The 25,538-nt window shown below is 40.1% G+C and overlaps 1 protein-coding gene across 6 annotated transcripts in view; it reads left to right on the forward strand.

The window, feature by feature from the left end:
- The window catches only part of syngap1b (synaptic Ras GTPase activating protein 1b), a 146,787-nt gene that overhangs the window by 63,447 nt on the left and 57,802 nt on the right, over positions 1 to 25,538 (forward strand). For all 6 annotated transcript variants that reach the window (XM_034102041.1, XM_034102046.1, XM_034102043.2 and 3 more), the window contains exon 3: positions 1,405 to 1,510. In XM_034102041.1, the coding sequence (XP_033957932.1) occupies positions 1,405 to 1,510 (106 nt within the window). The remainder of the gene's footprint in view (positions 1 to 1,404; positions 1,511 to 25,538) is intronic.

Consider the following 25,538-nt stretch of genomic DNA (forward strand, 5'->3'; position numbering starts at 1 on the left):
CACACCATTTACGTCACAGCCAGGCGTGAGTTAGGGAGCGCTGGATTTGTGAAAAACTCCCCTCTTCCTAAACCACTAATACCACAGTACTGGCAAAACGGGAGGAGCCGAGTGAAAAACAAGCGCCCCTCATCCCAATCCACCCACACCGCAGTATTTTTTTCTTTTTTTTACCCAAAAAATATATTGTATATTATCGGGGCTATTAATACTTTTATCGGGTTTATCGGGATGACGTCATAATTCCTAATATCGGACCGATAATTATCGGGCCGATAATTATCGTGCACCACTACTAAATACTAATAAAATGTGCATAATATGGCCCCTTTAAGGAAGACTATAGGGCCAATGGGATTTGCAATGGGATTACTGCTGCCTGATGTAGCTGCAGAAAACTAGCAAGCTAAAAGAGACTAAAACGCTTCGTACTCTCCAGCTTCTCAGCCCCACCTAGTTAATCTAATTGTGTTCTAACACAAACAGCCCAGCATTCAACCATCAATCACATCAAAAATGTGTTATTTTGAAAGGAAACTCATCATGAAATTCTGCAGTCATTTGTGTTTGTCGTGTATTTCTTGTTGTTCTGGGGCCCAGTGCCAACGAAGTACTAGCATTGTTGTTCAGTTGAGATTTATAACCCTGTACTTTACAATGTACTGTATGATGTATTTTCTCAGTGTGACTGGGTTTCAAATGTCCCATTTATTCTCCCTCAAGCAGCTTACTTTTATGAATTCAGGGACTGTGGGGCCGAATGTAGTGGAGCTGGGAATTGTGGGTTTATTTTTCTATATATTTTTCGTTTTTTTCTTTGATTTCAATTTCCAGTTCGTCCAGATTAGATATAATGTATTACACAATACACTACAGTTGAGGATTTTGAATCCTAGCTTTGTATCATACCACACAAGCCATTCTTGCTTTTACTTTAGTTGAATGATGTGCTACGACTTTAAAGAATAGGATATTACTGCTAGCCTGTGGGTTGCATGGTACCCAACATTAACCTTGAATACATTTCTTGGATTCAGTTGATCTACTTGGTTGCCGTTGGTAGTTTCTTCATTTAAAGGCTTATCAGTTCATTCATGTTTGTGTGATCATTACTAGCATCTACTGTATTTCTACATCCCTTTGGCATTTTTTTTCTTACCAACTATTTTAATTATTTCCCTATTCTGAAAAAGCAGTTTTCTGGCCTTTGAATGCTGAGATAAATGTAGCCGCAGAGGTTTTCTACAGAACCGTGATATATATATATATATTTCAGCGACATTGTGAAAAGTGCTTTCTAAAATGCTACAAAGAGAAGGGTAAAGAGCCACCTGTGTGTTGATATTCTGTGCAGTGCTGCAGGAGTGTATCTTTGTGTTCTGACCTTGTGCTCTCTCCATGCAGGTACACCCTTTGCTGATGCGCGAGCGGCGCTCAGAGTCTCACAGGAACAAGCTGCTGCGGCGGACAGTCAGCGTTCCTGTTGATGGAAGGCAACATCCCGAGATGGGTGAGCAGACAAACCTTCAAACAGCCTTACTGTAGTTAAAACATGTTCTAATCGTGTTGTTAATCAATGTCTAACCAACACTTTTTTGTCTTGCTTAAAAAACATATTTAAAATCCAATTAAATATCTTCAGGTCACTTTCAGATTCAAGATTAGATTCAAGCTTTATTGTCATGTGCACATTACAGTAGCTACAGTGTAGATATGGCAATGGACAACTTAAGTCTCAGGCTCTTCCAACAGTGCAACATGAATATATATACTGTAGGACATAGAACAAATAAAACAGATAAAATAGTGCAAAATAATGTTTTGAGATGTGCAAGTACATTAAAATATAATAGAAATAATGCAAGATAGTCTACAAGTAAATGGAATATGATATATTAGATAAATAATTAGCAAGTTGCAAACAGATGAATGTTTATGGATGTTCTTTAAAAAGTTCTGGTGTTGAGTAGTCTTATGGCCTGTGGAATGAAACTGTCCCTGAGCACTTAGAACGTGCTATCAATGAAACCTGTCTTTATGGAACATCTTATGGTCATAACATTATTTCAACTAACCTTCCTTCTTGTCCATTTTCATTTGCAAGATCGTTATCACCTGTATTACTTTAGCTTGGCTTGTTTATAATAATAGAACAGTTGCATAGCAACAGCAATGATGTAAAGCTCTTTGCATCCTTAAGCCATTACTCTCTGTGTTACTAGCGACGCTCAGCGCTTCACTCTGCATCTGAGCGGAGATAAAAGCAACTCATGGGCTGGGCTGAAGGCAGATGTTTTCTTTCTGCCAGATCTCTCCCAGCTATTCCTTTGTGATGTTGGGTGATTTATCTTGCTTTGAGATGAAACTCACATATTCATACCTTGATTATCATGATTATCTTCTGAGTTCTCTGTCTCTTTGTTTCTTCCTCTATCTATTTTAAGTTTTATTTTTGAAGTCTGCTTTTCTCACTGTTCTTTTTCCTCTCTGCATTTATATTGCTTTATTGTCCGTTCAAACTCAGCTTGGGGTCTGAACCCGACCCTCTGATAGCTGCCTTCCTCTGTGTGTTTTGCCTGACTCAGTCTCTCTGGGCCCTCTACAAATGTCCCGCTCAGTTTCTCCCGCTTCCTTCACCCTCCACCTCTCTGTCTCATTCTGCTATTTTAAGGGCCTCCCCTGCGACGCCCCCGTCTATGAATCTGCTGTTTTGCCACCTCAACAGTTGTGCTGATTCAACTGGATAAATATTTCCCTATGTTTCCAGTGGCTTTCTGACCTTGAAGCAGTCAAACAATGACACATCAGTTGACATGCACACAACGTTTTGACATAATGCTGACACGGCAATGCCAGTTAATATTTCTCATGGGTATTCATATTGAAAACATATCCGCATATCATCATGCTAGGCTACAGGCTATAATGCACTGACACCATGGTGGACCATCTGTAGGGAGTATGCTCAAAGAGCCTAGGCAAACAAGATTAGTTTAATCTTGTTTGCCTAGGCCCAGAAATTAGGATTGATCAGCTCAATAAAAAAGTAAATGGAGGTTTTTGTTAGTCCACAATTAGAGTTTAAATCTACAAAATGCCACATGACCTATTTTACAAAACACCAGACATTACATTACTTGTTAGACGCTTTTATCCAAAGCGACTTACATACTCAATACTGAGGACAATTCCCACAGGAGCAATTTGGGGTGAAGTGTCTCAGGGACACAACGACATGCTGACTGCAGTGGGGTTTGAACCTGTGCTCCCCTGATCCGAACACCACCACACTAGTCCACTGTGCCACACACCTCCCGTTACATTAAACGATGATCTGACAAAGGTTTAGTGACAACATAAACAATCTTAGTCTGAATACAGACACCATACTACAGGGAGCACACAAAACCAACAGCAACCAAGCATTATTTTGACCTGTCAATATGTAACTCACATTACGTTTAGTCGTGACACATTATGTTTAGTCGTGAAAGCTGAAGTGACTTATGAGTGCGTTTTAGCCTTAAAGTAGCTTTTTCTGTCTTTCTTTATGTAGGTAATTCAATCCAGTATGCATTAAGGATATGCAGATACTTAACCTCTAAACTATGTTTCAATTTAACACAATTTGGAAACATTTAGGACCACATTCATTCCTTTCCAGAATTATGAATGAATTGTGCCCTCCACAAAATTGGAAGACACAACCTCGCTTTCATCAATAGATTCAAATGTTCGGTCCGTTCAGAATGTTTTCCTGTTCTGAGAGTAGATTAATCTGCAGCTGCAGCAGCTCCCAAACACTCATCCATGTGTTTGTGACAACATTAATACGTCAATCTCGATTCATTATTCATCAGCGGGTAAAAGCCTGCATTTTTCACAAGATATTGATGAATAGAGACATTTGACAACAATCCCAGCCGGATGCCTGATGTAGGGACACACTCAGATGGAAGATATTAAGCTCCACATTCGATATGCGACTCGTCAAACACATAATGCCTCAATAGGATTTTCACTCCACTGTTGCTGTCAACACATTAAGCAATGCCGATGCAATCATTTTCCTCTGTCTTTCACCTCTTTGTGCCTTTAAGGTTCACAAAAATATTTTAGATCCAGGAGCCAATTAACACAAAATGAAGACATTCATGTTGCCGTTAATTACATTGCAGAATAAGCATTGTATGCAAATATGAGCAGTAATGAATGAACTTTTCATGATTATGACAAGGGCTATGACTTTTCTTAACTAAACAAAAACCTTTTTCTCCTCTTGTGTTTGTTTCATATTTAGTAGCAAACCAATAAGAATGTCACAGAAAGACGACATAAGTACTTATTGTCTTGGATTACTGTTTCTAAATGTTACATTAAGTGTGTTTCAGTTCAGCTCTACAATGCAATATTTGAGGGCTGATAATTGTCTCATATTTAGCAAAGGATCCCCCAAACTTGAATATTTTAAAGTTCATCAATACATATTGTATGGAAGCCCTGAGTGGCAAGTTATAAATATAAAGGTGTTGACTTACCCATTTTCTTTCCAGCAAAAAATTCCGGCAACGTTTTTTTTCACTTTATTCAACCTGCCCTTACTGTATCTTAAAAACCAAGAGGGAAAACGATTTAGTAAAAGAGAAAGTGGATCACCAGAATTGTATCTTCTTACTTGATTCCCAGTACTTCCATAATATCATTTAAAAGGTGAGTAATACCGTCTCTTGTAATTGGTCATATGGTCAACAGAATTGTAATGTAAGGATTATGAAAACTGAGTGTGAGTTAAGGACACTTTCCAGCTAAACCCCATAACATTATGAGATAAAACGCCCTTCCCATTTCACTATTTAGTTGTTGTTCTTTGATGCAAAGTGGGCAAACACAAAGAAAGCATTCACATGCCCCCCCTCTCTCCCTCATTAACCTTTCCAGATAATCCCCATTAATGAATTTGGCCTTTAATGTTTTGTGTTCAAATTGTAAATTGACTTCATCTGAGTCTGCTCTGTTATTAGAGGAACCTTATTATCTGAATGACTTAGCCACAGGGAGAAAAATATGCCGCACTAGAAAAGCTGATTGGTTATTAACACTGGCTGAATCGTTTTTCAGCAACAGTGGTTTAACCATACGTGACTCCTTCAGTTTGTCCTTGTAGTTCTCTCTTATTCCTCTAGCCACCTCAGCTTAGCACACGATTGTGATAAAGCAACTCGGCAATTGTTCCAGTTCTCTTTAGAAAGTGTGACCTTCATACAGCATTTGAACAGTGTATTTCAGCACAGATGCTGCATTCAGGCCCTTTTCTTTTTCAGTGTCTGCTCGTATAATTTATTCCAGATTTATATATCACATTACTTGTTAGACACTTTTATCCAAAGCGACTTACATACTCAATACTGTGGACAATCTCCACAGGAGCAATTTGGGGTGAAGTGTCTCGCCCAGGGACACAACCACATGCTCACTGCAGTGGGGTTTGAACCTGTGCTCCCCTGATCCGAATACCAACGCACTAGTCCACTGCGCCACAGCATAAATAATAAATAATACAGCATCAGCATGGATAGGAGATGTTGAACCCTATACTGTAATTCTCCAAATCCTGCACTTTCTATTCTGTCTCACCACACCGCCTTTAACCCTCTTTTCCTCACCATCCCACTCCTCTCCCCACTCAACAAGCACTGTGCAGGCTACATCTTCCCTCCCAAAAAGACAATGATAAAACAACAAAGTCGTAAGAGACGTCTCACAAAAGGAAAAAAAGGCGTTAGACTTTCTACTGTTGTTAGTGTTGATATATTCATCATGAGTCATTCCAATCTCTCAGGTCGAGAAGACTTAAACAAAAGATTACAGATAATTGTGTCTGACTCATTTCAGGGTCTGTGTTTTGAGGCAAACTTTTTTGTTCATATTTAAAGTAAACAGAACATCTGCCTTGTTGGGTGAAGTAAAAAGCTGCCACATTGCACTCGTTACCAGATGCAATTCGCAGTTTATACGCATTTTGAATTTTGTTGACCATAATAGGTATAGGCATGGGCCTTATAGGGTTAAGCAATCATTTAATTATAATATTAAATGATGACACTATGACACTTTATGATGTCATAACGATGTTTTGGCTTGTGTACCCATTAGCCAATCACCAACCAATGTAACACCCGCCCACCTTATCACCTGCATCTCCTCCTAGAGCACCATTGTGTTCTTTTTAACCGAATATCTCGCAGAGGGGCGTGGGGAGGGGCTCCTTATTTTCATCTAAAGTAACAGACAGAGAATCAGCACTTTTGAAACAGCTGAAACAGAGGGAATTATGGGTAATGCTGCAATGCATGATCTGTTTGGTATTTGGAGGCCAAACACTTCAGAGAAATGTTTTGTATATATATCTGAGAACTATAATATATTGATGAAAAACAGTATAATAGGGGACCTTTCATACAACTATCACAAAAGCACATTTCAGTTCAAAAGACCTCTGTCTTGAGTCACAACTGTCCCATAAAGTTACAGTTATTTCTAATAGATGACTGTACTTTACTGCTTTATCTATCAAGAAAATGATAATTAAACTGTCTCTGTGCTCCAGAAAGTGGAAGCATCTACAGTATATCTGTATTAAATAATATTTGTATAATATACTCAAGTGGAGCCAATCCTGCACTCTTCTTCTTTATTGACTGCCCTACATCCCACATTGATAATTATTTTTGCCAAATTACGCCTAAAGACTCTCTCTGAGTTCGGTAGCTTAGAGAAGGTCAAAAACACAACTTAAACTAGTGTTATTTAGCCATGTGTTGGTGAGTTGCAGACCAGACATACTGAAGCATGAATGGCCAGCGTCTAAATGTATTATACTGATTTCAGAAATGTGCCCTTCACCTTCATGTCTTTCGAGGTACTACCTACTGTCAAAAAATATCCCAAATTAAATTGACAATTTGATACCTACAGAATAAAATATCAAAGCAGGCGTGAAACTCTAAGGTGCTGTTTACACGAGAACGCAAATGGTTGTATCTGCTACTTTTCTCTTTCATATAGCGATCATTTCCTGATAACAATGAAGTAGCTACTGCTACTGACCATGCTACAGATGTTAGTGCAAAATCTACAGCTCCTCTACCACAACCATCGGCAACAAGTGGACATGGAGAATTACATGAACTACATGTTGCTAAATCCACCGCAGGGCATAAACAGAAGGGCAACCATGGCAACCATGTTCGGGGGTATTCTTCGCTGTTTTTAGTGTATTTTGTGGCAGAAGTACAGCACCACTTACAGGCCCGGCATATGTACTACCAGCGCTTTCGAGCGGTCTCGTGTGAACGGAATACTTTTTTGATATCGTATTCGGTTTGTTTGCGTTTCGTATGCGTTTGCGTGTAAATGACGTCTAAATGTCACTCATCCTGTTTCCCGTCTGTCAGTATTACTAACCTGATAGAAGTCACGCTGCTGTATTCTGACCTTTAATCCACTTCTATATTTCTGTTTTCATATGATTACTTGAGAAGGCCTTGCATACATGTGGACTCAACAATGATTTGCGGCGTTTTGCTACAGTTGACCTTTTGAGTCTGTGATATGCAGTAATATCATCCCAAACGGTGCAATTCCTGACTTGTTCCATCATCGTGAGAAAAAAAACCTGAGCTCAGCCTACTGCTGAGGATTTTACGGGTCTTAGTGACGGTTGGCAAGCTGTCAGGCTCTAAGTGGTGGATTTTATTCCAATTTGGAACAATCTCCAAAAACGAGATTTATTTACTAAGTAGGTCCAGGAAAAAATCACAAAGGGACATTTTGAAAGACATTATACTTCCTTTTTAGTATAACTGTATGATAAAGAAATCTGTATTAGACTTTAATTCACAGTATCGCTTTGTGATACTGTATAGGCCAGCATAATGAGCTTCCTAAGTGTCCAGAGCTCAACGATAAGAGTTAATTTAAAGTGTGATGACAATGGAAGAGTTTTGAGCCAGTGCGAGCTGTGCAGCAGTGTTACTTTGCAGAGTGACAGTTTATAAACCTTGGGATACATCCGCTGGGAGAAGTGAGGATCTGGCCTTAAGAATCCCGGGCTTGTGTTTAGAGAGATTTGCTGAATCGTCGGCCTGTCTTGCCTTTGGAACTGTGAATGAATACAAATTGTTTTCTATCCCGTTGTGTTCGACTTTTGATGGACGTGGACCTCCTGAAAACGAGGGCAGCACTTTTACGAAGTTGCATTTTTGCTGGGTTGGATCGATAAACTGTGTGTGAAATGCGGCACTTGGATAAACTGTTTTATATGTACTGAGTGTTTCACTGAGTTGCATATTTTAGGTTTTGCAAATAGAGGCTCATTATCATACTGTAAGTCAGAGAGATTCGGTTCTTTTCTTGGAAGGTGTTGCGATTAACCCGTACTTTGCGTAGGTGTGTGTGGGCATAATTTCAGGAAGATTTCGTTTTGGTTTTATGACCGGTGTCGTGTAAAATTGCCATAATAACTTTAATTGTGGGTTATATTAACTACTAGGGAATGACAGTTTATCTTAAAATTACACCTACTGTAACATGTGACATTACATTGCTGGGACTTTAATATTGTTCTAAATGCTTCATATAGGATGCAGGGTTAAGCACTGAGACCCGGATGACCGGTTTGGTGGATGGAAATGTTGGTATGTCGTTCAGTGAGATTAAAATATTGCAACAAGTTGGATGGATTGCCTTTACAATTTGGAAAGACATAATGGTCCACAAAGGATGAATCCTTATAAGTTTGTTCGTCCGATCTGATCTTTCCTCTTGCACCATGAGTTTAACATTTGAGTTTTTAAACTATATGTGTCAACAACAGTGGTGGGCCGTCAGGGCCAGCAAGGCCTTCTCTGCTGGCCTAAACATCATCAGAATATAAATTTAATTTTGATATATTTTTTCCACAAATATGTATTAAATTATTCCCCATAGTCTATTCTTTTCATTTCATAGCTTTCCTCTTGGTTGCGCTGCTTCCAGCCTCAGAACAAGATTTGGAGGGCTGGCCTTTATGTTAGAGCTTTTATCCAATCATATTTCAGCCATAATGTGTTGCCAGGGTCCAAGAAATCTGCCCTTAGGCCTTCAGAATCAACAGAGCGGGCGCCTGTAGCTTAAAGTGAACGGAAACAAAACTGTGGCGTTAACCAATCAGATTTTGAGTTGGCGACAACGGGCCAGCTAGCAGGCGTACGATGACGTCAGCACGTGCACGTCTTTTGATTGGATACGCACTATTGAGAGGCAGAGCTATGTAGAGCTAGCAAACGGAACTTGAATTTGAACGAGCTAATTTGTGTAGATTTCTACAAGCTGTTTTTTTTCAACCCACAATGGCTGAAGGAGGAGAGATCGATTTGGTCGCAGATATAATTACAACGCCATTTTCAAGACGAACTTTTCAAGAAAAGCTAGACATTGTGAGAAGAGAACGGCCAACCCCGACGCTAGCGAGCCTATCACAGCGGGGAAAAGGGTTTGTCCGCCACTTTCAAATCACTAACTACGAGCGGTACCCCTGGCTCACAGCCTCCGAGAGGCACTGCAAATTGTACTGCTGGGAATGCCTGCTATTTGCAAATGATCGATTTGGTGTTTGGAGCCACACTGGATTTGCAAACTTGAGTTGTCTAACAACTCAGTTCAGTTGCAGCAACGAGACACCAAAGCACGGCTGGGCACTTACAAGCAATGGTGTCAGAAATTCTACTGGACAGACTCGGCTTTCATCATTAGCCTTCATGTCTATAGAAAATGACTTATTGGTGGAACTGAAACGCACAGATAAACTGTACAACAGAGTCATTGAAGTCTTCTTGAGGAAAGAAAGGAGGATGGATTTTGTGTTCAAATAATCAGTTGTTTTGGTGAGTACAAAGCATTTTATTTTTTATTTTATTTTAATATATTGTTGTCATTTTATGTCGTTAATATTAAATCAATATTAACGAATTAATATATATGTAATTAAAATGACAAATATGTAAAAAATAAATGTTTGATGCTTCTGCAAGAGGTATAGAGATGTGTGTGGCGCACTGGCTCAGCTGTGCAGTAAAAGTACTCAAGGAGACTTGTTGAATTGTTTTGGTTTAACCTTTATCAAAGTGGACATTCAGGGCTAGGAATACACTTTCACCACTGTCGCAAATATATCCTCATGAACAAATGCAAATTAATTGTTTGTTTTCTTTTATTTTCAGTGAATAGTTTGTGTCTTTATCGTCACGTTTCTTAAATGAAACTGCTTTGGGTGCGACAATGCGCTGTTTAGTGAACACACTTGTTAAAGCTCACATACTTTTGGTGGACTTAATAAAACTTTGTAGACTAATGCCTTAAAAGCCCCTTTTATTTTTAAGTTTTGACAGTATCCAAGCGATCTTAAAGCTGGTAGTTTAACACTCTTAATTGTAAATGCGGATATATTGATTATAAATGCTTCGGAAATATTAATATAACTCTGTTGTACTTGACTATGTTAAGGTGATGCAACGCCCGGTTATACTGCGTTTCTGTCTAAATGTATAGTTTCTAGAGCCATGGCGTCATAATGATGCTATTAAGAGGTGGAATAATTCAGGTAGGACTGTGTCGGACATCACTGAAGGCCTAGGTGTGAAATGCACGGCCCGCCACTGGTCAACAATTACTTGATGGATTGCCATGACATTTGGTACTTCAGATATTTATCTTCCATCTAAGGATAATTTAAAATAACTTTTCCCTTGTGCCATTATCAGGTTCAATGACCAAAGCCAATCAATCAACGTTTTTGGTGCTTATAAGAAGGTGTTAGCATCCCATAACTAAATATATAAATATATTTAAATGTTATACCTGCTTATCAGATTCTTATCATGTGGATGTTATCAACCAGCTTTGTACTTAGTAAAGCTTCACAGAGCTTTTTGCTGCATTATACTTACATAAGTCCTTGCTTTCCCTTTATATCAGACTATACAACCAGCACAGCCCCTAGTAGAACCCCCCCCACACACGCACGCACACACACACACACACACACACACACACACGCACACACACACACACACACACACACACACACACACACACACACACAGTGTTGGGTGTAACGCGTTACAAAAGTAACGCAGTTACAGTAATATATTACTTTTTGCTGTAACGAAGTAATGTAACGCATTACTAATGAAATGTGGGTAATATATTACCCGTTACAATGCTCAGTAACGCAGTTACAACACATTTTAACCCGAAATTAAATGGTGTTTTGTTTTTTAACAATGTACTAACATAGCGAGACATTCCGACACCAGACACATTGTGCGGGTAGATTAGTAAACCTGGTGTGTTTACCCTTCAGGCTTCGCGTCGGGATCTTCGGGGCAGTTGAATGTTATTCACCCTCTATTCCACAAAGAGAACGGAGCGAAAAATACTAACAACAAATTGTGTCAGCTGCGCGTGACCTGCTCCGCTGCGCGTGCATCATTTCCAAAGTGCTTCCACAGCAGTGACACACATCTGTGGATAATCATTTATACGAAAATGGTTAAAGCAACCATCACTAAACGCCAGCAACACTGCATCTACTGCAGACTGCAGCAACAGGTCAGATGGGGACATCACGTGACCCTCCGTTGTGGACACTAGCTTACTCCCGCCTGACTCGCCGCCCTCAACCCCGGAGCAGCACTCTTCGTTGCCCGAAACTACGCCGCCTCTCTGCGGCCCGCAGGTGCGAGCCAGGATACCACGGCAAAACAGAGCCTGCTCAGGTAAATCTAAACAAGTACCCGCCTGTACAGTGGGGTTAGGTGGTCATTTTGCAGCTCGTGGTATACAAATAGACAAGGGCTAGAATATGTGAAAATAGTGCCATATTCTGCCATGCCTGTAGAAATGTTGGGTCAAAAATAATGCATACAATAGCACAGATGCCTTCACCACGAATGGCGACACAAATATCTCATATCCCAAGTTTATCAACAAGCTAATGTTGCAGCTGAAATGATCACACAAAGTCAACCTCACATGATGATGTGATCCAGTTTCCAAGCACAGTAAATATTCTCTTCCCAGAGTATATGATGGGACCAAGGTGATGTTTAGTAGGCTACATGGTTTTAATAATACTTTTGCTTTTCAATGTTTGCCATTTCAAACCATGAGCTGGTTCAAATAATATTTGCCTTGATTTACAATATGTTCTCATTTGTTTTATCAGTAGCTTTGAAGCTGTTGTGCTTTTCTTTGCCACAGTCCACTTTGGACTGTATGAAATATTACAGGATTGCACTTTTAACTCACTTGAAATGTTCTCACTTGCTTGGTTTCAAAACATAACAAATGCCATAATCTGTTCATTGGGGACCATCAATGCTATTTTTCATTGCTGTTGCCGGCCACTATTGCTCATGTAAACCTACTACTGCTGCGCCCCCTGTAACCTCAGATTCACCCTGAGTCATTTTGTTCTGGAACTGGGCCTGCACACGGCCATATACTAAACAAACTACAGAGCCCATTCCGTGTCCTGTTAGTGTTTACTTCCTGTCTGCCTTCTTCTGGTGGTTTATCTGACGTCCAGCACTCCGTCTTTTAACCTCTTTTCCTTTCTCTTTCTTGATCCTACTTAGCAACCTTCATTATAGTCCTTGACAGTGGTCTGTACGACTGTATTAACAACGTGTCACATGTTAAGAATTTACAATCAGAATCGAGTATTCAACTAACCCGTGTTATACAAGTTGTTAGGCCTACACAGTTGTTATGCTATACCACATCGCCCTTCACTGGATGTATAATGAGCTGCACTAAACTACATTTTAGCATTTAAAATACCTAGCCATTCTTTTGCGGTTATTTTGGTGAAAGTAACTAGAAAAGTAACTAAAGTAGTGTAACTCATTACATTTCAGAGACAGTAATTTTGTAATGTAACTTATTACTTTCAAAAGAGAGTAATAAGTAATATGTAATATATTACATTTTGGAAGTAACTTGCCCAACACTGCACACACACACACACACACACACACACACACACACACACACACACACACACACACACACACACACACACACACACACACACACACACACACACACACACACACACACACACACACACACCACAACACAGACTATAACACCCCTCACTGTTAAATACCAACCAACTATGTGCAATATGTGCAGTATATATATATATATATATATATATGCCGTTAAAACTGTGCTATATATACCTGGTTGCTAAATCCTAAGAACTGTTACAGGATGTGTATTTTGAAAATGATGTAACTTTTTATTTTTTATTATATCATAACTTAGTACTATGTATATGTAACATTAAGCTGTCTGTGGCTCTTTTTTCTGCTGTAACTACGTACATTTCCCCTCTGGGACTAATAAAGGTATTCTGATTCTGATATACAGTATAAAAGAATCTCAGACCTGAGCTGACTACAGACACGTTGAGTGTTTGTTGATTATAAATAATTGTAACCAGGACTTATGTGACTGATGCCACAGGTACTGTAGAGTTCAGTCTTTTCAAGTGAACATGAAGGTATGGATAACCTTTTCCAGGGCTGGAGAGGAACATATAGCTTTACTTTAGATGTACTTCGTGGCTTTCCAGGGCTGGAGAGGAACATATAGCTTTACTTTAGATGTACTTCGTGGCTGTGGAAAACATTGCAGAACAGCTTTGTTCACCTGAGCATGAAAGCCTTAAACTCTGAAAAAATACAGTCGAGCAACATTGCCAGGGCAGAGCTTTACATTTGAATATCCAAGGTCCTTCTGATTTGAGACGAGCGAGTCTGTTGCACAGGAGATATCCGTCCTCCTCCGGTGATTGGGTGGGCGGTTGCAGTCAGTCAGATGTCAGCGATATCAAGTTTTTCTGACATTATTAGAAAACGGCTTAAGATAAAAACTGAAATTTCGAACTGAATCTTCTCACCACCTGGCTGACAATCAGATCTCCTTCTCTTCTTTTATGAATATGTTTGTTCACAGCTGGCATGCATTAGGGTTTTTTATGCAAAGCGGTATGAAAATGGGACGATTATGCAACATGAAATGTCTGTCTGAGTGATATACCCCGTGGGCTGGTGTGATATAACGGACAGCTATATTATCATACCTTAATAACATGCACAAAGTGAAAAAATAGCGAGAGAAAGCAAGCAAGCCTGTCCTCGGTTTAAATAACAGCAGGCCAATAGCTCAGCGCACACGAGGGTCTTTAGCTCTCCGACTACTGCAGTTCTTAGTCAGCTTCAGGTGTGGTAGTCAGCTTACAAACACACACTTAGAGCATCCTGCCAGCTCTCGAGTCCATGGGGACTGCTTCTATCTGCCATGTAGCGATGAAAGGATTTAAAGTCTCCGTGAAAGGTTCACTCTCCAAACGCTACCCCTCTTCAAGGTGTTAGAAACAGATGATTTCAGACCAATGAAACCGTCTCTCCTAAGTGTTTGATGTGATTAGCCTGCATACACCATTAGTGTAAAGTATCCATATGTCTATATAGTATCTGCATTCATTAGTTTACTTTAAATGTTCCAGGATGTGGCTCTATGGCTTTGGCGCTGAGAGATGCTGTCAGTTTCTTCGCATTACTTTGCTCATTGATCTTCACAGTATACCTGCAAACTCAATGATCAATGACACGTGACGATCTACACCAGTGGTTCTCATCTCAACCAGGGGTTACTATAGCATTTTCCATAGCTTATGAGCGAAAAAAGGAAATTAGGATTCGTTAAAAAAAACACGTCACTTTAAGGTGTTAAATATGAAAACACAATTAGGCGCACAAATGCATTAGCTCCCGACCAATCTGAGTCAGTTATAACATCTTAAGACGGCCTGCTGTGATTGACGTTTGTTAGAAGTAAGAAAGATTTATTTTTCAATTAAGAATTACCCCCCTGTCGCACTTGCAATGCTATGTTTCTAAATACAATTGTATCATAACCTTTAGGAATGATCTAGGATCCAACTACTAATAAACCAGAACTAGCCTTACACTCCAGATGTAGATGGACCAAGAACTGTATTGGTACAATTCTTTTTATATTTGGTGTGCTATTACTTTCTAGTTCACATAAAAGACATCGTAATGTCTTCATGGCACTCGCAGTGAGACATACATCAGATCAGACACTGACAGACAGCCTGCACATATGCCACATCAAACCACATCCTCTCATTTCACAATGTCCCCTGGGGTGACATTATGGAGATCTGGCACATCGGCATTCCTTCTTCTGGGAAATGAACCGCTTCATACAGCTGGTTAATACGTTTAAAATCCCCCTGGACTGAAAGTACTCAGCATCAAGCACTCACTAGTATCACCTCCAGACAAGATGGCAGTTATTTCCTCACAGGAGTCTTCTTATTTTTTCAGTTTTAGCTGAATGCATGTGCTCAGTGACAACCTTCTTCACACAGAGTTACACACATTCACACCTGGCAGCTGCCCGAAACAGCTGATCTTTACTATTGGGCACTTCACAGCTCTTCAGCCAGAGTGGTGATGTGCTGCGTTTAGGATCATTAGATAGTAGTAAATGCAGGTGTGAGTGTGTTTCACTCACTGCCCTATATTCTACCCAAATGGTCTTGCTTTTCTATGCATTCAAACCTAGAGTGCATGTTAGCTTATCATGAGTGAGAGAGAAGTGCAGTGCTGAAAAAGTGAATAGGTCTGAAATGTGTAAATGCAATATCATAGAGCCTCGCCACTGACTGTAGATACTGCTTTAGCCCGCATACAGTATTACCAACACGTGAAGCCATTAGTTGTTGGTACCGTACAGTAACATTTTGCATGGCAACTGCTGTCTACTTCTTTGCTTTATTTTGAATCATAAAATCTTCCGATGTTCCCCATCAAAAGCTGAGTTCAACACATTAAACAACATAGAAAAACAATATATTCTAAATTGAATAATTAAAAGAAATATGTTAACAGGTTTGTTTGTATGAATGAAATGTGTGCAAATAATAGTGCACTTTACGTTAGTGTATCTCTCACTAAAATGACCGTACAAGATAAACGTATACACACACTAGCCTGATGGGAAAGAAAACAACCGTCTTGTTTGGTTGATTTGGTGAATGTAACTCTTTTGGAACACTGTGAAAACATCAATTGCACTCCACAGTTGATCAATGTGGTCCCACAAGAACACCGTTTGAACTGGAGAGAAGAATTGAAGACTCATCAAGAAAAGATGGTTTGTAAAATTGAGCTTTAAGTTAGGTATGACTGTCCTCTGGCCTACATACAAACCTTCTCTAACGTTTGGCTTGGTGCAAGCTCCCAGAGATGCATCACCCACCCAGGTGTGAATCATGAATAGCTTGATAAAAGCTGCAATGCTAGCGCTAGGTACAGAGAAGGAGATGCACAAAGAAACCAAGGTGCAACAACCTCGACAGAGCTGCTGGGGAGTTTGCGATGCAGCGTCCTTAACAAAAGAGTAAAAATAGATGTGGTAGCATTGGAGAAATAGACAGGACAAAGTGATCAGAATGACGACAACCGCTTTACAGAGTTCCTGAATGGAGGCATTACTGCCAGCTCTGTGACAGAAAGGCATTCGGGTCACTGTAGACATTAGTTGGACTGTCCTTTCAGCCAAGAAACCCAGATATTTAAGAGTGGAAAAATCGGCTGCCAAGTTTTAAATTGTGTCTCTAAATGTCATCTTATTCCATTTGTTATTTTAATGGTACATTAATGTGCCATCCACTGTGCCATTTTTAAAGCCAATCTCCAAAATACTCATCACTTTGGAAGAATAATTACCGGAATGATCAAACATCTCTAGAGGCTTTACTTATAATCAACAATATCTAATAGATAGTGTACAATATCTCCTCCATTTTCTTTAACTGAAGGCCAGATGTAACTTTATGAATTGCTTTCTGGTTGATATTAAACATTGTTCTGTCACTGTGCCACCAAAGGAAACTTTGGTGTGTTAATTACAATGCGATAAAGTGATGTAGATTAAATAAGTGCACGGCTCAAAGCTTCACCGAGGGACTCTGATGAGGGAGGGTTTTATATTACTGTAAGCAAGCTGTTAAAAAAGAAGGAGGACACAAGGGGAGGAAACTGGAACTTAAAGTAAAAGTACTTACACGTAAACACAGACACCCCAAATGCAGATGTGCTGTATTTTGAAATGTTCTGCTGCTTTACATTTCCCTGTTGCCTTAAAAATAAGCTGAACCTAAATTGACTATAGTCTTAGTCTAATTTTATGAGTTTGAAAGTGTAATCAGGAAAAACTATTAATTTGAGGTATTACATTGATTAAGAAACTGTTCAATAAAACTGGCCCACATTAGTTTTGTTTTAATCATTATTAGGTTAGTTTGAATTGTACTTTATAAAACATTTAAATGTTCTCAATTTGAAGTGTCAGTACTCCCTTCGACACAATGACCTTACAGCTGTGGATTCTGCTGTTGGAGACACTTTTGCACACGTCTCAGTACAAAGACAACATGCAAGAGTGACCTGGTTAAATTATAAAGTGAATTTTAGGGAGAACGTCCTGAATTCTACAACAACTTTCATAGAAGCGTTCCATATTTTTCAGTATTTTGAAAAGAGACAGCTACGTCTCTGAATTCAACTGACAAAGCAGGCTTTATCATATGTGTTTTCTTCTACTTAAAAAAGACGGGGCTATGGAGTGATTTAACTCAATCATTGAAACTTAATGGTTTTCAATGTTCCCTGAAAAGTCAGAATAACTAATGTTAGTATGTCGTACAATAATGAATCTTTTTGAGTATTTCAAATGAGGATATGTTGCCCCAGCAAACACAAAAGAACAAAGACAAATTCAGATTCCAAAATTGACAATGATGTAGCTTATTGGTGTTAATCTGTTTTTTTATTTTGTTGTTTAATCATTTCTAACTGGCATACCAGGCAGGCAGTTTCCACTGTGAGATATGATGAACTGAGTGAAACACTTATCAGCCGCATCACAAATCATGCCCTATGGTGGTCTTACATTTGGAAGGGATCATTTATGAATGAAAAAAACAATGGGAAATGAATGCCGCATCACGTATTAGCTCAGCTAAGATTTTATATTTTCCTCGCAGGCAAATCAGCTCTTCTTTGTTATCTAAAACAGGTGTTTGCAGCCTGTGGGGACAGACTTGAACAGCTGGACATAGTTTTGAAAAGTTTACCACATAAATAAGTTTCCTCCTGATAATAGGCCATATATGACTACACATACTATGCTATTCAAAATGTACATAAACTGTACTGCAAAACTCCTTTCCATTTTGCCCCCCTATGCTTTTCTCCTGTATTCCACAAGGTGACTGAGAGCCTTTTGAAGAACATTTATTATGCCTAAAAGAGAACAGTTTTGTGACCTGGTTTTCATTTATTTCGGTGGCGTCAAAGGCTTTGTATGTACAGAAAGTACAGGTCTTCATCCTGCTGTGAGTACACGCTTTAAATGCACACCGTATTGATATTTGTATATATTTACCTTATCAAACTCCGGCAGATGAATCCTGATCATTCTGGGTCAGAAGAAAAGCTGTGTGTAGCACTTTTTTTAGAAAACACAAAAAGCTGCTGGATGCAAATTTAAACTAATCACTGTGGGATTTTGTATACTTAACTATCCCTGTGAAGTATTTGAACAAAGTCTCTGAAATCAAAAAGGAGGCGACTGCCTGGTTACACCTGGCTTTAGCTGCACTATAGAAAGTTTCCTCGCTCTGCATAATGAACAGACCTACAGTGTGTCAGCGCCAGGGCAGTCTGCCTGAGAAATAAATCGACTGCTTATTCCTGAAGCAGAGCAAATCATCTCCAGTACTGCAGTTATTGGAGTCATTTCGCTGTGCGAAGAAAAGTCTCTTTAGACTACGATTCTGAGATTGTCTGCAATCCTGTTTAGAATACAGAAACGGATTCTCATTGTCTTTAAATAGTTTGGCAAAAGAAGGGTTTACAGGCTTTGTGTTATCACAGTGAATTAATGAGATAAATATGATCTTTCCTCCTTATTGTTAAAAAAGTGTTCTTTAAATTCTTAAAGGATATGGCAAACATAAAAGTGAACCAACGGAAGTTCAAACCGGAGAGACGTGATGTAAGGAATACATATTTATTGTTACACGTCATATGAATGAAATGATTGCCATGATAATACAACAGGAGAATGGAATGGTGTTTGGCGATTAGGCCCCGGTTTGCAGGATAATCATTCAGGAGGGAAAGCACCGCTCCGATGAAATCCCCGGGGTCGAGACACTGGTGGCGGTGATGAGTAGGTGGGACCGGTCTGAAGAGGGAAGTTTAGCTTTGTCCTGGAGGAGACGGGAGGCGAGAGGGGTGGAGGCGGGTTGCGTGTGGTCACCTGAAATGACAACTGACACGGAGCAAGAGCAGGCATTTAAGGAATTTAGCATGTGCAGCAATTGGCTGCTGAGGGGTGACGCCCTCGTATTTAACGAGGGGGAAGGGAGCAATAGAGTGACGTGTAAGTGACTCGTGTTCGGTCTTCCTTATTGAACTTGTGATAAAGCTTTCATTTCAATGCCGTTTATTCTTGTGATTGATTTATCACAGAGATTTCATCTGAGAGAAGAATGAAGCAGTCTTTGTCAGTGGTGTTCTTTGTGTTCACCATAGAGCAAATAACAAACTAGAAAACTCTGAGGAATGAAGTTGATCAAATCTGCAGCAGTCTTCAGTTCTCACATAAATCCAATTGTATCTCAATGACAACTACTCCCCCCTCCATCTCTTTGCACCTACTGGTGTGTGATATTAGTCTGCATCTCACTTCTGTGTGTGTGTGTGTGTGTGTGTGTGTGTGTGTGTGTGTGTGTGTGTGTGTGTGTGTGTGTGTGTGTGTGTGTGTGTGTGTGTGTGTGTGTGTGTGTGTGTGTGTGTGTGTGTGTGTGTGTGTGTGTGTGTGTGTGTGTGTGTGTGTGTGTGTGTGTGTGTGTGTGTGTGTGTGTGTGTGTGTGTGTGTGTGTGACCATTAGGCTTTTCAGTTTTTACTCAACAGCTTTTTAATTGAATATCTGCACACAGCAGTGTAATACAGCTTTGGAAGAGAAAGTCTCGGGGCGGAAAGAGGAAGGGAGGAGCTAGAGGAGGAAGAAAAGGGAGTATTAAGAGAGAGAGAGAGAGAGAGAGAGAGAGAGAGAGAGAGAGAGAGAGAGAGAGAGAGAGAGAGAGAGAGAGAGAGAGAGAGAGAAAAAATGAGCGTAGATTTGTAAGACAGCAAGTAAGAGAAGAGGCTGGTATTGGCCTGACAACACCAGCCTCTGTGTCTCGCTGTCACCTCCAGGCTCTGTGCTGTTCTATGCTGATGCACACAGTCTTCTTCAGCCTGGAGTAAGAAGTGGCTGTGTGTGTGTGTGTGTGTGTGTGTGTGTGTGTGTGTGTGTGTGTGTGTGTGTGTGTGTGTGTGTGTGTGTGTGTGTGTGTGTGTGTGTGTGTGTGTGTGTGTGTGTGTGTGTGTGTGTGTGTGTGTGTGTGTGTGTGTGTGTGTGTGTGTGTGTGTGTGTGTGTGTGTGTGTGCTCACTCCCTTAACAGAAAACCAAGTTTAGTGCTCATCTCTACAAGCACATTTGCTTCTGGTATGTGATGCATGGTACATCTTCCATGCGTCACAAGTTACGTTTCTTGCTTGGCAGAGTTGTGGTGTCAGTGAAGCTCCGTGAGTCTGAGCCATGTCTTTGAATAGTCTCTGCACCACAGTGTTCCTACAATCAGTTATTTTTCCAATATGTATACGTGTGTAGGTGGGTGTCACTAAGCCGGCAATATGTTCGTGTTTAACATATGTAGGTGCTTAGGCATTGTGTGCGTGTGTTTCTTGATGAAATATCCAATCCAAGAAGATCTTGTTTGTGCTTCACACCTCGTGATGAACATTCTTTGTCTCGCAGAAAACCAACTTAATAAGGATCTCAGTGTCCTTGCTCTCTAAACTTGAATCTGGGTGGATGTCATGTGATCAGTTAAGATGCATGGCTCCTGTTGTTTGACTACAAAAGAACAGACTTACATTTAATGAATGATGTGTTGAGGAACCTTTAAATCTGCATTCCTTCAATTCATTTTCGGCTTGACTCAGTCGTGGGTAAGTAAGACTTTGATCGCACCCAGTACAATGTCAAGTTGTTGCTCTTTCTCAAAATTCCATGAACTTATTTTCTTACACTCAATATAATATGGATAACAGTCAGCCAGGGATATATTAAGAATGACATTACCAAGGCGCAGTGTGAAATAAGCCCATCAAATTGTGCTGTGCAGCCTTGTATTTGAACTGATGATTTCACTCAACCGTCCATGTCAGAGTGCAGAATTGAAGAACACTTCCTTGAAGAAATGGTTCTCTCATTTACAACTTGGGAAGATTACTTCCCACGAGGACGTACCTGACGATTGCCTTGGCTCAGTTGGATCTGATAGTCTCCACTTCAAATCCTTCCACATCCTCTGGCACAGAAAAGGTTGGCAAGGCTTTGATGAATCACAAATGACTTTGCAATAACAAGGACTGCAGAGATGTGCAGTCATTGTGTGGGTTGTCAGTGCTCCATTGGCAGGCGGTAATATTTTAAAGGTTAAAAATGTGGGCTTATATTTGGAAATGTTCTGATTTGAATGTGCAGATAGGCAGAGGGAAAGATATCAAACTCAGGGCCTTAATATTGAAAAGCAGTGACTATGTTTGATGTGTGGATGGCTGACCTGGTCCGGAAATGGCAGCATTTGATTAGTTCATAAATTATAGATATGTATTTACATAGTTTCCATGGCAGTACATTTAATAGCAGTTCAAATATTTCGGTAAAAAAAAAGAGAATGTCAACCTGCTGGTGGGAATAGAGGTAGCATCGGGGGATCACCAGTGTCAGGCTTTACCCTCTGGAAACATGAATATCTGTACAAAAATGTAGGGGTACTAATACACTAATAACACTAAAAGAAAAGCCCTTGATGCCAGTCTGGTAGAGTTTAAGCCGGATTGAGCAGTGAAATCACTGTTTGAAGGACAAATATGTATATACAATATTACAAATATGATATTATTTGTAACCAATCCTCTGCAGCTCTGGATGCTACCTCCTCGATCAGAGTGTCTTTTTAGGCCTGGTAAAGGTTAAAAGAAAAAATACCCATGTTTCCATGCCAGCCCATCCTACTCTGGCATCCTCTACACCTCATTCTCATGCTGCACTGGCACTAGGCCCAGCCAGGTGGCAGTGTGCACATGTCTGGTACTGTCCTCCTTGTTCAACCATCCATCATCCCGTCACAAAATACAAGACTTTCTCTGTGGCGCTTCGTACAATAAAACCCTCGGTCACCCTCCCATCTTTCCATGTTCTCCTCCAGCCCTTCAGGGGTCTGGCTGTCACAACTCTTCTGGTTCCTTCCTCTGCTGTGAGCCCAACACCCGTTATCTATTCATCTGAAACACGGAGGCTGACACCAGCTGCTGCCTGCTCTGCAGTGGTTCCACTTGAGTCGGAGGGTGGTGGTACATTTTGGACTAGAGGGGGGTCTGATAGACATGACCGTTTGAGCTCCATCACATTGTCACATATGACCTGTGATGAAAGCAATAGTTCCTTGGGTTGTTACTGTTAGTACATGACAAATGGGATTTCTGAGAATCTTTCCATAACAAATTGATAAATAAATGTTCCTTGTAGAATAAAGGGTATTTGCAGCCATGGTGACATTGGCACGGAAATGGGGTTGCTGCAGGGGATAAAGTCCCCCCATACTGGCCAGGTAAACACCAGGGCAGGTATTACTTTACCCTTTTAATTAATCTCTGATAAGATGTTTTGGATGTGTTTAGTTTGAGTTAGAAACATATGGTCATTTAAATGATGAACAAGTGAGGTATCCTTTCTTGACTGTGTTCCTTCACCTCAGCTAAATGTCTGAAGGAGCTGTTCGACACAATTGGCCATAGCAGATTAATGATGCAGAAAAATGTTCTTATCCAACTTGATAATGACTAATGTCTTTCTAATTTTTCGATATTTTGTTCAAAGTCATTCTCTTATGTACACAGTGCAGTAATTAACCCACCACATACTTTGGCAGGTAAGAAGATTAAATGATAATCAATCATAAACATGTGTATAAACCAGGGATAACATAACAATAACAAAAACTCTCACTAAGCCAAAGTTAGCGTCTGTTATACTGTAATAATATCTGATAATTCCTTTTCAATACACAAAAGCAGTCTAGAAAACACCTTGCAGCTCTGATTCTACAGGAGGTAATGGACTCACTGAAGAAATCCAAGTGGACAAGATACTAAACCTTGAGCATAGTCATAATGTAATAGGCTATTTATTTCAATTCCTAGTGTGCAAGGTGTCAGGATCAGTAGGGCTCTTGATTTTCATAGAGTAGCAAAGCTGGAGAAGCTGTCTGTTCTTGTAAGAATTGTTGACCTCTGTAAATCCCCATTTGAAATATGTATTACGATGATGTTCTCAATGGTTCTCTACATACAATGTATGTTGTATAATTTAACAATACCATACGTTTATGGTCTTTAGTTGTTATTATTCTAATTGTGTTTTAGAAAGTATTTTTTGCTCCAACTACTGTGATATCCCTGAGCCTCAGCTTTCTTTTCCAGGGATAAGTCAGGTGTGCAAATTAGATCTGAAGCAACGTTAGAATGCTTTTTTATTGCAACTGTGAAAAATCATGGCACCCCTTGTGTTAGGCTTCACGTGAAGTGACTGGAGATGAGAACCCGCTACGCAAGCACTTAGACAGATACAGTGGTGAAGTGTCAAAAAATAGGCTTTATTTGACCACGGCACAGGCAAGGTGTAGACGAGGAGCTCAGAGAAGGGAGACGAGGAGCAGGACAGACCGGGGTGGAGGCAGAGCGGCAGGTGTGTGTGGATCTGGAACAGGAAAGAAGCAGGGTTTAGGAAGAAATATCCTCTCACTAGGAGCATCAAAAAAGTTACTAGGAAAAATGTTAGTAGGCCTGGACGATAGTTTACCACTGATGAATAAACGAAGAACTGGCGAAGACTGAGGATGGGAACCAGGGTTTTAAGCAGGTGCAGGTGAGTAGTGGCAATCAGTGAGATGAACAACAGCAGCGGAGGTGAGTTGGCGGGAATCAGAAAGTAGGACCGCCACGCCCAGCCAGGAAGACAGACAGAGCACTGTAGATCCTCACACCTTGGAAGTCATTAGTTCAGTTATTTCTTACTAAAACACTTTTAGGAGTCCTTTGACTTCCGTGCTTAAAGGAATAGATTGAACATTTCAGGAAAAAACTATATTAATTCTCTTGCTGAGTTAGATAAAAGGATGGATACCATTTTCATCTCTGTGCGGTCAATTTGAAGCTACAGCTGCCAGGTATCTGCTTTAAATGGTGGAACTGTTGGCTAATTCTGTTCATCAGTAGATTACTAATTAATATGTGACATCTCGTTGGTTTAGTTTGTCCAAAGCTAAAAACTAACAGGTAGTGGTTGTTTGTGAGTTCATGTATGGGACTATTTATCTCTGGGGGCGGTGACTTCCTAGACTAGAGTCATGTCGCACCATGATGTTGCCAGGCAAGAAAATTGGTCCCACACATTACCCGCCGTATAATCACAAGTTGTTGCTTCAAACTTTGTGATATTACTGTCTTTGAAGTGCATGCTGGGCGTTGCATTTTCCACTCTTTATGTCAGGCTTAGATAACAGGCTGATTGAAGTAGCTTCATGTTTAGCTTTTAGACATTAGAGTAGCAATTCTCATCTAACTCGGCTTGAAACTTATAATGTATATAATAGCTGTGTTTGTCCTTCACTTTTGATAAAAGAACCAGCTATTTTCTAACACAGTTGCTCAACATTTATACGAATGATTCATGCCCATTTAAGCCTTGGAAGTGCTTCAACTACCAGCACTTTTATTTCCGGAATCCTAGATGCCCAGATTAATTCCTTTCACTTTGATACCTGACGTCTTGCTTAAGAACACTTGGGCAGGGTGGATGTTTGTCTTTGTCTTTTGCTGCTGATCTACAAGCCTCTTGCAGTGTCTTACTGAGAACTGCACAGGAGTCCAATACGATACGATTAGTGCTTATGGATTTGCTTACATATGGATTACATGGCTATGAATGTGTGCATTCACTGGAGCTGCACAGGCTTTAAAATGAAATATTGGTTTTATGCAGATTGCACATGAAGCAATCGAAAAGTGTTAAAAAGGAGAACGTGAGAACTGGCTGCAGAGACTCACGTAGCAACGCAGCATACGAAGAAGCAGCAAGAGGAAAAAGCGACAGATGAGAGGAGAGGACAGAAAGAGCAGGCAGAGGAGAGGAAAAGATTACTACATCCTTCATGGTAACCATGGAAATAATTATAGAGCAGACAGACAGACTGTGTTCGAGAGAAAGGGA

The sequence above is a fragment of the Pseudochaenichthys georgianus genome, chromosome 16, assembly GCF_902827115.2.
Source record: "Pseudochaenichthys georgianus chromosome 16, fPseGeo1.2, whole genome shotgun sequence".
Lineage (NCBI taxonomy): Eukaryota > Metazoa > Chordata > Actinopteri > Perciformes > Channichthyidae > Pseudochaenichthys > Pseudochaenichthys georgianus.